General features: G+C 48.4%; 2 protein-coding genes across 3 annotated transcripts in view; one reads left to right on the top strand and one right to left on the bottom strand.

Annotated features, from left to right (window-relative positions):
* The first annotated feature begins 55 nt into the window (after positions 1 to 55).
* On the top strand, positions 56 to 2,716 carry mrm3a (mitochondrial rRNA methyltransferase 3a). The gene is made up of 4 exons (XM_067246114.1): positions 56 to 448; positions 638 to 882; positions 977 to 1,144; positions 1,558 to 2,716. Exons 1-4 carry the CDS (start codon positions 72 to 74, stop codon positions 2,130 to 2,132), a joined length of 1,365 nt encoding a protein of 454 aa, XP_067102215.1. The 5' UTR covers positions 56 to 71; the 3' UTR covers positions 2,133 to 2,716.
* A 101-nt stretch (positions 2,717 to 2,817) lies between these two features.
* Positions 2,818 to 11,262, bottom strand: part of nxn (nucleoredoxin) — a 45,302-nt gene continuing 36,857 nt past the window's right edge. For both annotated transcript variants that reach the window (XM_067246115.1, XM_067246116.1), the window contains exons 4-8: positions 10,665 to 10,765; positions 10,430 to 10,536; positions 9,336 to 9,515; positions 8,289 to 8,413; positions 2,818 to 3,867 (exon numbers count right to left, since the gene is read on the bottom strand). In XM_067246115.1, coding sequence (XP_067102216.1) covers positions 3,685 to 3,867; positions 8,289 to 8,413; positions 9,336 to 9,515; positions 10,430 to 10,536; positions 10,665 to 10,765 — 696 coding nt within the window. In that variant the 3' untranslated portion in view covers positions 2,818 to 3,684. The remainder of the gene's footprint in view (positions 3,868 to 8,288; positions 8,414 to 9,335; positions 9,516 to 10,429; positions 10,537 to 10,664; positions 10,766 to 11,262) is intronic.

Genomic DNA, 11,262 nt, shown 5'->3' with positions numbered 1-11,262 from the left:
ATTTGCACCCGGCCATCTTGGCCAAATGGAACAATCAACAAATCACTCCGCCCTTTCATGTTGTTGTAAAGATGGCTGCCTTCATGAGAGGCATGTCATGCTGTATTCTTAAAATTGAACCAGGTGCAGTTTTGAGAAGAGGAAATGATTACATTGTGGAAACTAAGAGATACGTTCGAGGATTAAGAAGAAAACCGGTACAAGTGTTGTATCCAAATAGTGAGAAGGCACCAAAATCGCAGCAGAGGTCAGATGAAATTAGCAAACTGTCTACATCTATGACTGTGGGGCACAAGAAGAGTTTTAAAGAAACCAATGTGCGTAGCAACTTCAAAGCTGAAACATCCAATAATAGCATCCCCATCAAGCCCTCTGATTACACAACAGTTTCAGACCAAGTTGGCGGACTCCGCTTTGAGAAGGCCTCCCCGGGTGATAAAAGGCTGGCGTAAGTAATATTTCTACAACTTGCAATATAACTTAGGACTCCCTTATCCATTCATACACACAAGTTCACGATGAACTTTAAGCCTTTATTATTCAGGATTCCTGTATTGTTCTATCAGTCTATGAAAGTATACGTTGGCTTGTAATACAGTATGTATACATTTTCACCTCGGTTCGTTCTTTCTACCAGGAGGTTGGTGAGCGTTGCTCGCTCCAGGACCTATCGGGAGCTACAGGGTAAGATACTGCTGGAGGGGAGGCGTTTGATTTGTGATGCATTGGCTGCCGGAGCCAACCCCCAAATGGTTTTCTTCAGCTCTGTGGAGAAACTCAGCGAGCTGCCCTTAGACAAGCTGAAGAGAGCAACCCTGGTCAAAGTCAAATTTGAGGACATCAAGATCTGGTCTGACCTCGTTGCCCCACAGGGCGTTATAGGTATGCTTGTATAGTATGTTTATAGTTTCAGAATTGAGCCATAATGGATGATCTGTTTAGAGAAGTAGCCAACTTATGTCTCTTTCTTTCGTAGCCATATTTTCCCGCCCAGACCCCTCCCGCCTGGTGTTCCCCAGGGATCAGATGGGACAGTCTGTCCCACTGTCCCTGATATGTGACAACGTCCGAGACCCTGGGAATCTAGGCACCATCCTCCGCTGTGCTGCTGCTGCTGGCTGTCAGGACGTTCTCCTCACCAAGGGTAAATCATGAGCCCTGAACATCCAACAGCAGGGCGGTGTCAGATGGCTGAGCGGTTAGGGAATCAGGCTATTAATCAGAAGGTTGCTGGTTCGATTCCCGACCATGTAAATGAAGTTGTGTCCTTTGGCAAGGCATTTCACCCTACTTGCCTTGGGGGAATTTCCCTGTACTTACTGTAAGTCGCTCTGGATAAGATGACTAAATGTAACAGCAGGATACTACTGGAGTGTAATACTGTGGGGCCCTTTATGCAACTGTACTTGTATAGGGTGCTACAAGTTGTCTTGCTGTAATGTATTCATTTAGCAGATGTTTTGTCATGTACAGAGGGGGTGTTGAACATGCAACCTGTTGATCTGCAGTCAAATGCTCTACCTCTGAACAGTATCCCATACTGTCTTTTGTCCCCAGGCTGTGTGGACGCCTGGGAACCTAAGGTGTTACGGTCCGCTATGGGGGCCCATTTCCGCCTCCCCATCTTTCCTAGCTTGGACTGGAAGGACATCCAGAAACAGCTCCCCAGCCCTGTGACTGTACACGTGGCTGACAACTGCAGTAGCGCTGAGAGAGCAGGCCAGGAAGTTGGAGACTTGGAAGTACAGGAATCCAAACGACAGTTAAAAGCGGGGGACTACGGGTGGGTCAGCACCAGACCGAATCGTAAATATGTACGCTACGAGGACTATGACTCAGACTCTGAGCAGGACTCGGATGCAGAACTTTCACTTCCAAAAGTGGACACTAGGCTGTATCACGAGAGGTGGGCTCAGAGCAACACCGCCCTTGTGATTGGTGGAGAGACGCATGGACTCAGTCTGGAAGCTCTGCAATTGGCTGAGAAAACATTGGGCCAAAGGCTTTTCATCCCTGTGGTTCCATGGGTGGATAGTCTCAACTCGGCGATGGCAGCCAGCATCCTTCTCTTTGAAGGCAGGAGGCAGCTGTTAAACCTAACAGAGACTCGACTCCCGCAACAAATGCAGTAATTTCCATGGAATTCCTTTTTTAGTGCGACTTTTTTTCCATGATGCTCAGTTTTCCAAGTGCAAACATTCAGAATGATTCTTTACTTCATTGTCCTTATTATGTCAGATACAATTATTTTGATCAATGTTACCTCCATAATATATGCTGTTAGGCTATTAATAAAAGTTGAGATTTAGTCAGTGGAAAACTGGTGATATTTTCACAATGTACTCTTTCCTTTCTGCACATTTCTCAGTGTCTGCCTTAAATGTGGCCAGTGTGGGTTTGAAACTTTCCTTTCACATACTCATTACTCAAATGAGATGCCCAATTTGAACAATTGCATGCCAGTTCTTTGTGAAACTACAGCCAGGAAAAATGAAGACTTTCCCCATAGCACTGTCCCCTTTAGTCAGGAGCTCTGAGCACACCAGAGCTGTAATATACCCACGTACCATCAATTCAGGACAAAATCCTCGATGCAGTTCTTCCAGTGACCACATGGTGTCATCTGAAGCCCAACCTTCAACCCTCTGAGGAGTTTGTCATGGTTAAAAAAAAACTCCCTGTAAAAATACATCTAAAATTAAAAAATTTGAGGATTTCTGGCACATGGTAAAATGTATTATTGATAAAATTGATTTGGGCTGTCATTAATTTGTTTCATGTATGGATAGCGACAACACAAAAACACAGCATTGTGCTTGACTGTGAATTTTAATGGCTGTGAATAGAGTTCATGACTAGACACAACCAGGGAGTAACAGAAAATGTAAATTCATACTTCTAACACTTAGCAACTAAGTTTACAAATGCCATTTTTGTGCCTTCAAAAATATCTGGCCTTTTCAATAGAGGGGACCTTCACAGAAAATCCTCTTACACATCATTCCCATTGAGATAGTAACCAACATAACTGGGTAGAGATGTCCATCCCTCATTATGACAAAGAACACAAGGGATTTCAAACACCAATTAATCAACACACATTAACGCCAGATGCAATAAAAGATTATGCAGTCTGACAATGTACAGACATACTTGGAAACATACCATTGTGCACCGTTTTTGTTTTGAGTTACTGCTGCAAAAGGTTATCTAAATTTATTTGTCATTTTATTCTCTTTCAGCACATATCAGAAAAGCATAGGCATGAAGGGTTCGTTGTAGGAAAAAGGCAAAGGTCATAAAGAGACATTTGAATATTCAAGTCCGTTGGGTCCAGTTGATTTCATCTATGATCAAGAACTGCTAACAACAAAACTGGAAAAAAAAGAAGCAATTGACTAGAAGCCGAGAGAAACAACATAATCTCCACATATATATTACTGTAGGGGTTATAGTCAATGCAAGGCACCACAGGAGAGGAGAAGACTCCATGAGAAAAGGACATGTCTAAAAAAAGGTAAAATGTCAGTAAAAAGTGGGGTTTTTCCTCGAACAGTCTGAAAGAGAGTGGGTGGAGAAGGGAGAGAGGAGGAGATGAGGATTCTCAACGGGGAGGGCAGGAGCTGGGGTGGTCAAGGTCTGATGGAGGTGAGGGGGGTTCAGTCTCAGATCTGGGCGTCCTTTCTAAATGGGCTCTGGTTTGAGCTTCTCAGCCAAGAAGTCGCCGACAAACTGCTCCACCACGACCGGTGTGATCTCCTCCACGTCGCGGACGTACTTGGCGCGAGCGGACATGTCCAGGATGGTGAGCAGGGGAGCGGCTTCTGGTAGGTTGGTGTAGTCACGGAGAGAGTCGCTCATGTCGTCCTGTGAACCGAGGAGCAAGAGAGGCAGGCTGGTCATTTAGAATTACAAATTGCACTGACAAGAAATGTGAGTATAAAAAAATTAATAAAAAATCAAACATTACGAATTGTCCTGGATTGGTGTGGGTGAAAAATCGGTGACGATTATCAGTGGTGATTTTGTGGAAAAACTTAGCGCAGCACACAGTGGATGAACCCCCAACTAATCTCATTAGTACATGGTTCTGAAGACTAGGGGTTTCTTCCCTCCCTCCATCCTCCCCCCAGGAGGCCAGACTTGGCTCCTTCAAGCCCCCTACTGAGGGAGGGAGAGCTGGGGAGACGGCAGGGAACCAGGGGGTCCCACTCCATCCCTCCCTTCAAAAGACTGACTCGGCACAAGGCTGGGACTTCAGAGACACATCGCCGAGCGTGTGTGGACTGGTGCGTGGGAGGCAGAGTGCTTTTCATGTGCTCGTGTCTGTTGTAGACTGTAAAAAGTAAAACCAGGGTGTGATTGAATGCTTATTAGCAGGCCGAGGTCACTTCCCCTTTATGTTTTACAGCCTCCTGTGGACTGATCTCACTCTTGTCCTGCCTGAGGCTTCATCTCACCTTTGACTGCTGTTGTAAGCATGAGTTACAACCCCTTCAGTCACAAGCAATAGCAGAAATAACTCACAGTAACATCAGTCATGCAGTATACAGATAAAAAACAACTGGCACTTTTGGAACAACTTCTGGTAAAATACAAAAAAGATCCTGCTCAACAGAGATATCCCAGATGGATTCAAAGTGTTGATTTTTACAAGGTCGCACATTTTAGAGAAGTGACAGTCTCTCACTTCTTCATGACGGGAGGATCTGACTTCCTCTCCACTAAACCCTTTTGACGAGAGAAGCTTGGGTAAAGATCGAAAATAGATTTCACATGCAAAGAATTATCAAAAAATACAAAACACAGAGGAAAATGGCCACAGGGTGGCACTGTCTGGATGGCTTGGACTCGTCAAGAAATCCCTTGACCCCTTCTTGTCCTCCTTACAGGTCTCTGTTATCTATAAATGGGGACGTAAAATGATTCAGCCTAAATGGATTAAACTACACAATCAGCTCTAAGAGTTCCACAAGATCAGTTTGACAGAATTGCTACCTAAAAAGGACAAGAATGCGAGCACAAAGTTTGTGACCTCAACGTGTTGCAAAACTACTAACAGATGGAACAGCTGACTTATCCTGTGGCATTTTGATGTGGAGATAGAAACCTCCTCTAAATCTTTCCCCATCTTATCTGGATGGAAATAATCCATTCGACTCCATATAACATGTAAACATGCTGGCAAGTGTCGAAGGCGATCAAAATGAACACAAGGCCAATTGTTGTTTCGTGCCATAAAACATAAGTGACTCCATATTTTCACAAAACAGCCTCATTTTGATTCTTTCTAGATTCCCTGTGAGGCAGACAAGTATAGTGGCCACAAACAGAGAGATCACAGAGGAGTCTGTCACAGCAGTCCTGCAGCCAGGCAGATTGGGCTCAATGTAATCTCTCAGGCTGTCCTCCCCACTGGCGGAAGCACTGCACCTTCTCTTGTGCGTCAGCTAACCTTGTGTAAACGGCTCCTTGTGAGGTACGGCTATGAGAGAGACGGACACAAGCACAAGCATGCGCACAGGCCCCCCGCCCTCTCGGCACAAACATACTGAACAAAAAGACAAAGGGCCTCTCTGCTCTCCCCTACAGTAACAGCAGTGATAAGGCTCCATGTGTGTCCTTAACGATGAAAACCCACCACTGAACAATATCTGTTTTTTTTCCCAGCTCAGTGTAGGACTGTGGCATTCCACAGAAGAGACAACGGCCATCAGATAAGGGCCTTGCAGAGATAAGGCGTTCTCATTGGCTAGACGACCAGGGCAAAGTCCTGCTGATTGGTCTGCACGAGTGCCCCGGGAGCTTTCGCTCTCATGAAATGTTGGGTCTCAGTCGACAGAGATATGACCATCGTGTATTACTGGAGCTGTAAAACCATCAAATCGCGAACGCACTCTTCCTATAAAAATATGTACTGTAAGCTAGGTGGTCTTTAATAAATGTGTCTTTCAAATGCCTACTTTGTAAGACCATAATAAGATTAAGCTTTAATTAACGTCCTAATATTGAAGACGTTTTTATGATGACAGTAACAGGCACTGTTTGCTCATTATCCAAAAGACATGTTTAGACAATGAGTTTTCATAGTGTTTATAATTGGCACAATACGTGATCGTAAATAACTAGTGGTGAGGCCAGGCAGTCTGGCTTATAATACACACCAGGCTGTCTGTGTATGCAGCCTCCGCACCCACGGGTCAGAGATGCAAGCAGGTGAGATGGCAAACTGAACACTGCACAGGAGCCGAGGTCAGTTGGAAGGCTAGCTCCAGTCAATATGATTCTGTTGAGCCTGCACAGTATGGCCCACAGCAGACATAGCATACAGTCATCTTTGGCATACTAATCCCACGCCTTTCTGAATGTACACTTGTACACTACTTATTTAAGATTTGTATACGTTTACTGTATGCACCTTCCTGCCACAGTATATTCCTTGTCTGTGTGAACTTTAATGGCGATTAAAAACCATTCTGAATGGGCGTGGCGAGGTATACGTCTCCATACAGAGTGTAGCACGGTTTTCTCCCAGACTGTAACTTATCAGCTGCCTAATGAGAGTAACGGGATCCACTGTCTTTCTGGGCCGGCCGGGGCAAGCTCCCCTGGTGGGGCTGCATGCATAGTGCTGTCTCATTGATACAGTAAACCCTGCAGCTGGCTGGACCAGCTCATGGCACATGTGAGAGCAGAGGGCCTCCCCAGAGTCTGGGGCCAGGGCCAGGGCCTGTGACCCCAGTCTCTGACTAGCACAACATTGGGCCCATAGAGGGATATCAGAGGGGGGGAAGCTATGCGTCCTGGGCCCTTGGGCGTGTATCTCTGACACAGGGACCTATGCAGCTCTGGTCTGTCGAGGCATTTCAAGGCTGACACCGGAGTGGAGCAGTCTCTGGCAGACGTGGAGGGTCAGACTAGGAACACATGTGCAGACCCCCCCCCTCCCCCACCCCCTGCCACACATACACAGTGCCTGAAACTTAAGTCTGGCTTGAGTGACACAAGACACCAGGACTCTCCCCTCTCTGAGGACTGGGCACCAAGGGCAAGGGTGTGAGGGAGAGGAGGAGCAGGAAAGAGGGTTAAAAAGTGGAGGGGCAGGGGGGGCTAATCTGGTAATTATGTTTGCTGCTACCGCTAACTCCACCGGCTCTGGAAAGGTCGAGAAGGAAAAACACAAGATAAGAGAGTTATGAAAACTCCAAAATTCTCTCCCACAAGGAGGGCAGGCGGGTGTAGAGGGGGAGATGGATTGGTGGGTGGTGGAGGGGGAGATGGAGGAGTGGGTGGTGGAGGGGGAGATAGAGGGGTGGGTGGTGGAGGGGGAGATGGAGGGGTGGGTGGTGGAGGGGGAGATAGAGGGGTGGGTGGTGGAGGGGGAGATGGAGGGGTGGGTGGTGGAGGGGGAGATGGAGGGGTAGGTGGTGGAGGGGGATTTGAGGGTGGTGGGGAGAAGAAGCACAGACAGCTGTTCTGCCGAGGGGAGGTAAGCAGGGTTGCTGGCACCCTCTGGTTCTTCCTATCATCACAGAGGGCCCCTCAGCTGAATTCTGGGACATTGATGGAATCGGGTGCCTCCGTTGAAAGTGTGAGGGGCTCAAGTAGGGCCCTTCTGACTTCATGCTGTGAAGCATTTCCGTGGCTGTGAGTACAGGCTTGTCCTGCCACAGGGTCCTGACATGTGATAAGAGAAGCAGATGGCGCATCACACCACAACATGCAATCAACACACACTCGCCAAAGAGTTGGTTTCCAGAAAGGAATGCAAATCTGAAGAAAAAACCCCGAAACTAAATACGAGAGAAAAAAAAGGTATGAAAGTTTATGAAGTGGGAACTGGAGGTGTGAGTGTGACAGAGAGTGTGTGTGTGTACATGTGTGTGTGTGTGTATATGAGTGTGTGTGTGTATATGTGTGTGTGTGTATATGTGTGTGTGTGTATATGTGTTTGTGTGTGTATGTGTGTGTGTGTGTGTGTGTATGTGTGTGTGTGGGTGTATATGAGTGTGTGTGTGTGTGTATGAGTGTGTGTGTGTGTATATGAGTGTGTGTGTGTGTGTGTATATGAGTGTGTGTATGTGTGTGTGTGTGTATATGAGTGTGTGTGTGTGTGTATATGAGTGTGTGTGTGTGTGTGTGTGTATATGAGTGTGTGTGTGTGTATATGTGTGTGTGTGTATATGAGTGTGTATATGAGTGTGTGTGTGTGTATATGTGTGTGTGTGTATATGAGTGTGTGTGTATGTGTGTGTGTGTGTGTGTGTATATGCGTGTGTGTGTGTCACCTCTCCAGCCACAAAGAACAGCAGCGGCGTCTCCTCCTCCTTGGCTTTATAGTTCGCCATGATCTTCTCTGCGATTGGCTGAATCAGCTCCTTGGCCGGCTCTAGTTCCCCCTCCTCCTCAGCGTCTGAACGAGGGAGAGCAAACGGGTCGTCAGCGTGACAAGGAACACACCGGAAAAGAGGCTTAGATAGGTGAGCGGTTAGGGAATCGGGCTATTAGTCAGAAGGTTGCCGGTGCCAAATGACGTTGTGTCCTTGGGCAAGGCACTTCACCCTACTTGCCTCGGGGGGGAATGTCCCTGTACTAACTGTAAGTCGCTCTGGATAAGAGCGTCTGCTAAATGACTAAATGTAACTGTAATGTCAATGGAAGACGGGAGAAAGACCAGAGACAGCCAAGAAATGGAAGTGAATGTTCCGGCTAAATCAGCGGACGAGGACGAGAGACAGAGAGGAGGGGAGAAGAGGTCAGGGAGGGTAAGAGAACGGGAAGATCAGCAGACGAGTGAAGACAGATGAGAGGAGATGGGCAGATGGTCTCTGATTGCCCCCTGCTCATCCGGCCTCTGAAGAGACCACAAAATGATGAGGTCATCACCGTGTAACCGATGACTCCCGCCTGATTCGGCTACAGCCCCGTCTGGCCTGATCGGGGCCCCAGTCAGACTTTGACTGTAGCCACTTAAAGAATGGTATCAATCATTAACTGGCTGAACAGACATCTCCACTACTTATCACAGCCTCTACTGCTAATTGTAAAATGTGAGATACTTGGAGAACTGGGCAGAGCTAATTCTGGCTTGACAGAACTGCAGCATATGATTTTCTGGACATTTGTATTTGTATTTGCTCCTTATATGATTGTTTTTCCTGACTCCAGTTTCGTTATGGGCAGTAATAAATGGAAAGTACACCTGTGACTCTGGTGGAATTTTCCATAGACCAAATGCTCCTCCATTCACCCACAAAGAGCACGAGGCAGGGCCCCTCGCGGAGCTGCACGATAGGGACCAGCATTGACTGCTCCTCCACTCACCCACCACTCACCCACAAACAACACCAGGCAGGGCCCCTCGTGGAGCTGCACGGCATTGGACTCGCTGAGCTCCAGCACCGGCCGGGGATGCCAGGGGAAGAGACGGCACTCTGGGTCGTTGAGAACCTCCACACGGCCCTGTCGCGTGATCATGTGACCCTCCGTGTCCAGCAGAATCAGAGTAGGAATTCCTGGTAGAGAGGGATGGATGGAGAGAGAAAAAGAAACAGGAAAAGATAAAGAAAGGATAGGTTAATGGCTGTATTCCTCCTACTAGAGAATAGAATTTCATACCCTCTGACTAGTCCTGTCCTGCTCCCTCCCTCCCTCCCTCCCTCCCTCCCTCCCTCCCTCCCTCCCTCCCTCCCTCCCTCCCTCCCTCCCTCCCTCCCTCCCTCCCTCCCTCCCTCCCTCCCTCCCTCCCTCCCTCCCTCTCCCCCTCCCTCTCTCTCCCCCTCCCTCCCCCTCTGTCTCCACTCAGTCTCCTGCTGGGTCCACTGTTTTTTTTTGCCTGACCCTTCTCTACAACCATCATTCAGATAAGAATCTCGCTAGCGTATTAACAACCTTATCAGGAACAGACTCAGAGAAGGTGCAGAAGCAGTCTGGGATTGAGGAAGGCTGTGTGTGTGTGTGTGTGTGTTGTGGTGGTTGTTTAGCAGGGGCTGAAGTGAACAGCAGGGGTTTGAGTGAGGGAGGGGGGCGGTATCGACTCGTCCTGTGTGCATTCCGAACATTCCAGGCAGGAGAGGCAATGAGCCAGCACTCTCTAACTGCAGCCACACTCCTCTCAACAGGCAGAGAGAAGGAGAGAGAGAGAGAGGCGAGAGAAGGGGAGAGAGAGAGAGCGAGAGGGAGAGAGAGATGAATAAATAAATAGACGGAGACAAAAGGAAAGGGGAAAAAGTGAGGAGGTAAAAGAGAGGCACAGTGGAAGAGTTCTGCTGTCCACAGCCAGCAGAACAGTAAACTTGACCACCATGCCACATTCCTCTGGTGGAGGAGCCGTCAAACCGGCCGCCATTGTAGCGTTTCTCCACATCGACACTTGATACGGTCCGTTGTGTTCCTTCTCCAAGTGCAGCGCTCCAGAGATTGGCCGTACCTTGGATTCCGTACAGCCTGTTGAGTCGTGACCTGCGAGCCTCGTCCGAGTACGGCACGGCCAGCCATGGCATCTCACTGAAGTACTGCGTGAAGGAGTCCTCCGACCTGCGGAGCGAGACAGCAGCACACGGAATGTCCCTTTAATCCCACTGCAGTCAACAACCGTGGTCAGTCTCGTGAGCGCGTATGTGTGACAGAGAGAGAGGGGGCGATGCGTGGACCGCTGCGCTCACCTGTCGGCGCTGACGAACACAATCTCAAACTGGTGACCCGACTCCTTCACAGCACGATACGTCTCCACAAGCACCCGGGTCAGGCTGCGGCATGGAGGGCACTGCATCGATCACACACACACACACACACAAAGTGAGGAGACAAGGGAGGAAGAGAGAGGAAGAGGGAGAGACTTCAGCTCACAGTGGCCTAAATTCAAAAGTATGAATAAGCAGTGTAATGATGATGACAGATTTCTGTGGTTGTTGAGGTCTGCGTCGTGTTTCCTGACTCCCAGCCCCCTGCGTCACCAAAACCAAAACCTCACCCGAAACCAGGGATATCATTTCCCTTTGTAACTTACCTCCTTTCAAAAGAGAGAACCAAAGTACTCAGGAAGAGCTCTTAAAACCACTAATCCTGCCTTAGCTGGGAGGCATTTGTTGTTGTTCAGTGCCATGTTCCTTGAGAGCCTTCAGCATGGCAGTCAGAATGACTTCATACTCATACCCCCCCCCCCCCCCCCCCCCCTCACCTTCCTCCGGCCTCCCGCCCAGTCTGCCTCGCGCAGGATTAGGGGCACAGGCCCAGCACCAGACCAGCCCTGCTCGGGCAGCG

The sequence above is a fragment of the Osmerus mordax genome, chromosome 11, assembly GCF_038355195.1.
Source record: "Osmerus mordax isolate fOsmMor3 chromosome 11, fOsmMor3.pri, whole genome shotgun sequence".
NCBI classification, from domain to species: domain Eukaryota; kingdom Metazoa; phylum Chordata; class Actinopteri; order Osmeriformes; family Osmeridae; genus Osmerus; species Osmerus mordax.
This window is presented reverse-complemented; position numbering and strand designations above follow the sequence as displayed.